At 29.1% G+C, this 5540-nt stretch overlaps 1 protein-coding gene across 1 annotated transcript; it reads right to left on the bottom strand.

The window, feature by feature from the left end:
- Nucleotides 1-1527: 1527 nt before the first annotated feature.
- Nucleotides 1528-4992, bottom strand: LOC147808140 (uncharacterized). The gene is made up of 2 exons (XM_087166642.1): nucleotides 4847-4992; nucleotides 1528-2144 (listed from the first exon to the last, which is right to left on the bottom strand). Exons 1-2 carry the CDS (start codon nucleotides 4867-4869, stop codon nucleotides 1763-1765), a joined length of 405 nt encoding a protein of 134 aa, XP_087022768.1. The 5' UTR covers nucleotides 4870-4992; the 3' UTR covers nucleotides 1528-1762.
- Between the last annotated feature and the right edge of the window lie 548 nt (nucleotides 4993-5540).

Genomic DNA, 5540 nt, shown 5'->3' with positions numbered 1-5540 from the left:
TTTTGTTCTCTATTGACGCATGATTCTTAAAGAGTCTTCTATCCCTGTTGTAAAAAATATAGTTTTTTATTCTTTATTTTGAATGAATGAATAAACATTAAAAATGAGGGTAGGTGATCTCTAAGCCTCTCTGGTTTGTTTGGTGAATGTCCTACCATGAATAATTAGAAAATAAGCTTTAAAATAGAAGGGGGGAAATAGGGTTTCTTTCTGTTTTCAATATAATTACAAAATTGTTCAACTGATTGTGTACAATTTTTTTCTTACTTAAATTGACTTCTTTCAAATGTATGTAAAAGTCGTTATAACTGAAAATTTCACAAGTTTTTATTCTTGATAAAAACATAAAAGTTGATTAAATTCTTTGTGTTTGCCAAATTTTTCCGTAAACAAGTTTAACAGTAATGTGTTTTTTAATTTCCTTTTTTGTATAGCCCCATACAAATAAAAGTTTATCAAAAAATGCATTCAGTTTTCGGTTCATTATAAAGTAACCTTCAAATCGCAAATAGAATTCTTAAATTTGATGAATTTTATGTGAGTTATTATCCCATGAATTTCTGTCCGTAGCTGTGTGAAACATCTAACTTTTTTACAGTTTGTATGCTTGTTGAAATTCAAAATGTGTCAAAAGTACTGAACGCTTAATGCAGCATTCAAAATTTACAAACAGAACATTTCATAAACATTTATAGTCAGTTTTGTGTTAAATTTTATAAAACTGTTAAAGATTTTTTAGCAATATTAATATTTCAAAATTTGCTTCCATTATTCTTTATAAAAAATTTTTATATTAATATATTAATTGCGGCGTTTTAATACTTTTTTTAAAAAAATAAAAAAACATAAAAACTAAAATCATGGAATTTTTTTTTCCCTTGAAGTAACATTTGAAAAAATTGAAATTCCAACTTCCACTACACAAATTTCCTACACCAGAGTTTGGTGTGAATTGGATAAGGAATTTTTATACTTTTAAAACAAGTAACTTAAAGAGATTTGGATTATTATGAAACTAAAATTTCATTCATTGTTAAATAACAGCAAAGCATAATATCAACTCATTGGTTGATTTCTCAATGAATATGCAACATTAAAAAGCTCTTCTATTTTAATTCAGATAAAATAAACAGTATCCTTAAATTACGTGTTTTTATAGGAATAATATATAGCATTAAATAAATCTCAGACTTAAACTTATAACACTGTTGATTACGGGACATTTTTTTAATTTGATGAGTGCTAAAATAAGTAACAAACTTCTATGTAAGGCTCGGGAAATTTATTATTATTACAGTTCTGAATTAATATAATATATCCAAAGCAAAAATTCACTAGACTGAATACTCTGTGTGTTTAAATGTGGCAAGAATGTTAATCTTGAGCTAGGACAGATTAGCTAATAAACTCTTTTCACGATAAATGAATAAATACTGCAGTATCAAATCTTGCAATTGGAAAAAAAAATTAAATAAAGCAATAAATCAGTGACAAAATAAATTTTTAAATAACCACAGTACAAAAAAATAAGAATTAAAAAATTTATTGAAATCTTTAAAAAAGAAACTAACTTACTATACACATCTGCTTTTATATATTCTTCAATCTAATTCATACAACATTACTCAAATAACATTTCCCTCATTCATTGCAGAGACCGAGTACTCTTCTATCATCGCGTGCAAACATGGATACGGGATCGGATTTGTTAATTGAAATCGCGTTCTTTAAAATACCTATTTAACCCCCCAATTTTCTGCGTCTATGGTACATCTTTTTTTGCACCAATATCTTTAGGTTTTACCCATTTGTATGGATTAGGCTTTTGCTTTTCTAATTTCTCGAGCAGCAATCGGAAACTGTTGGGTTGCTCGTTCTCCTTGTTCTCGAAGAGCTCTATTTTTCTGGGGCCAATGTGTCGGTAAATGCATTTCAGATTTCTGCATGCGGCATTATACCTGCAGGTTGGATGCTGGAAGTGGCACTTTTGACCCATGCGGCACTTCGGAAAAAATCGGCACCTGGGAGTTTGCTGAAATTTCTCTGTTTCAGGATCTCTTTTCATACTCTTGCTGTTTTTAGTAGCAATATCTTCAACCGCTTTTCTCTTTATCTGTTGAAAGTGTCTAACGGGTGCAGAGATTCTGAAAAAAAAATATAAACAATTAAATCAAAACACTTCATAAAAAAAGCAATGTATCAGCAATGTTGTCATTAAATTACGCCGTAAAAAATTTCAAAACTAATGGCGGTAAAAAACACTGGCACTCAGAGTGCTGGTGCGTTTCACAGTAAAATATTTCGGGACAATATTTGTATACTGCAAATTTTGCAATTATATTTTCTGTAAAATCACTAAATCACCGTAATTAAATAAATAATTCTGTTAAATTAAAGTGATTCCATAAACTAATGCGTAAAATTTTATTAGAGGTGAAATAGTCTGTTGGTTTGGTAGGGGGTAGGAACCATGTCCGAGAAGCAGTGAGCTCTATCCCAGACGAGCGAAGACTCCCCGTGTATAGTAAATGGCGACAGGTGCACTGTCAGGTCACTAAAACCTCCAAGCTCCCATAACAAATCAGTTACTCTGAACTCTAACTAATCGCTTTCTGATTTAGGTCAAAATTACGATCTGTGGATGTATGAATTGGTTTGTCCTTTAACACGGGCTGTGACGGAAGTGTGGGGCTGAAGTCGTGCTCTTTGAAATAGATGGCGCCACTGAAAACAAGAAAACGCACCCCATGCCTTAAATTCGGTTGGTTTCACATGACACATTTGCTGGTAATTGGCATGTGGCATTAGAAACAATAAAAACATATAATTTTACAGTAAAAATGGAACTTGAAGATGTTGCACTAAGGGTGCCAGTAACTTTTATCGTAATTCATTTCAGAACTTTTTACACTGTAAGCACCATTTCTAGTGTCCGTTTAGTTAATTCTACATTAGATTTTTCTTGAACCCATTAGAAAAAAAAATCACACATATGAAGTGGTTCGAAATATATGGAGTGTTTCGAAAACTGCATGATTGGGGGGGGGGGGGGAAATACGACATAAAATGATTTTAAGCATACTTTTCTTAAAAATTTTACTTCAATAATAAAGGGATTTTTTAAGTAAGACCTTCAGATTATAAAACTTTAACAGTTTAAGAGGTACCAATGAAACAATAAATTTGTATTTTTTGAATTATTTCAGTTCTTATATATAATGGATGCACAAAATTATCCTTATTATTATCCTTAAATATATCCTGAAAAATAGGTGTACGAATTTTTTTACACTTCTCTACTTCTTTCTATACTTAATCGAACAATAATTTGAAAAAGAAAGAGTGATTATCCAGTAAGGAAAACTGCTCTGCAAATATGCAGAGAAAGTCTGCAATAATAGCGGGATTTTTTTACAGTGAGTGGGTAACGGAGAAAAACAGAAACAGTTTCTTAAACAGTGTTTTTTTCTGTGAAAAATAACTTTCTCTTCCTTTAAGTTAATCCAGTTAGTCCTTACAGTGTTCGATACATCTTTTAATTTATTACTCACTAATTATTCACAGACAAATTCGGAGCTAATAGTTCGATGCATCGATATCTCGCGAGCCGTCGATAATTTGAATTTATTGCGAGAACGGTATTTAAAAGATATTCTCACGATATATAGTAAATACGAAAAATGTTAACATAAGCTAAATATTGATAAATATGAACACACGATGAATATCAAAAAATATATGGGCACAATAAATATCGACAAACGATAATATCGTAACAAAATCAGTAAAACACATCCGTGAAGAAGAAAACCTATTCCTTCACTACAGTATTTCACAGCCTAAGGTGCCTATTCTTGGAGTACGTGATATATTAGTAAATTAGAGTATATATTTTATCCCTTTTTTACACATGTATGATTTTTTTTTTTAATTTTTTAGGGGGAAGACAATATTTCAAATAGTGAAATCCATATCATCAATAAATTCAATTAAGTTTAACTAGAAACCACTTTCAGGAGAACAAAAACAAATAATTTAATACACTCTATTATATTTACATTGGTGAAAAAAGTATTACAAAAGAGAGAAGAAATGAGATATAATTTCGGACGTTTTAATGAAAAATCACCTAATTCCTCATACCACAAAATAAATATTTAATAAAATGAATTTTAATTAACATTAATTAACAAAATACATTTAAGGAAATTAGGTTAATTGAATTTAAATTTTAAAAAAACTATTCGTGGAGTTAGGCACTTCAAGGCAGAATTAATTGATTCTTGATACCACAGAACTAAATATATTGTAAAAGAAATTAATAAGAACTTTAAATAGCGAAATTCATTTCAGCAATAAACTTAATCAAATTAAAAAAAGCTCTTTGCTTCAGAAACAAATTATTTAATCAAATAAATCTTAAATTATATTAAAATTACATTATGCATTATTTACTTTCTTTAAAAGAGTATTAATAGGAAGAGTGGGAGAAATGAGATATTTAATGTAATTTCTGACGTTTCAATGCAGAATCAATTGATTCCTGATCCCACAAATAAAAATAATTAATAAAGCAAGTAAATAAATACTTTAAATACCGAAATCCATTTCAGCAATAATAATAACTAATTAAATTTTTAAAAAACGTTTCGAGGAGTTCAAAAACAAATAATCTAATCGAATAAATCTTACATTAAATTAAAATTACATTAATTCATATTTACTTCCCTATTTCCTATACCCGCCTTTTTTTTCTAATTAGAACATATTAAATGAAATGGAGATAGAAGAACGAAAAGCCTTAATTATTCAATAAATAAATCAATAAAAAATAAGGTAAACTTACTTAATATCCTTGAGCAGAGACATCGCTAATAATCCTAAGAGTTATCCACAAACTCTTGATAGAAAATTCACTACACCAAGCTTCAAGACTATAACGAAGTAACTATACTTTTCTACTAATATAACTATAACGAGCGAACTCACAGATCAACACCGAAATGAATATTACAATTTTAAAGTAACAGTTATGTACTTTTGCTGCAACAATAGATACACACCTCCCATTGGTCAAACCTGGACAGTCAATCATAACTATTGTCACTCGTGTCAAGTCATAACCTCCCCCCCCCCCACAATTCTTTTCATGCAACATACAAACAATAAAAAATCATTCAGGTTATTATATACTTTGAAGCTCTTATCAATGATAATTACTCTTTGCAAGAATGACATGTCTTTGGGGCTAATTATGCCAAAGAAAAAGTTCTATAAAGCTCAACTAGCATTACAGAATTTTGTCACAATCCTTTAAAATTTAAATATTTCGTTCAAATATTTTAAAAAAAGCACTTATTATTAGAATTCAATTAAGTAGCATTGAATATTTGTATAAAAATAAAATTAAGTTTCGGATTGTTTCATTGAAGCAATTTATAAATGATATAAGCCTTCAAAAAAAAATTTTCAAATGTACTACCTAAAAGTTTATCCCCAACATTAATATTAGTGTATTAGAGAAATAATTTTTGCAAATA

This window comes from Parasteatoda tepidariorum, chromosome 6 (genome assembly GCF_982258835.1).
Source record: "Parasteatoda tepidariorum strain Cologne lab strain chromosome 6, Ptep-v5.0, whole genome shotgun sequence".
NCBI lineage: Eukaryota > Metazoa > Arthropoda > Arachnida > Araneae > Theridiidae > Parasteatoda > Parasteatoda tepidariorum.
The sequence above is the reverse complement of the archived record's forward strand: the minus strand, read 5'-3'. Positions and strand labels throughout refer to the sequence as shown.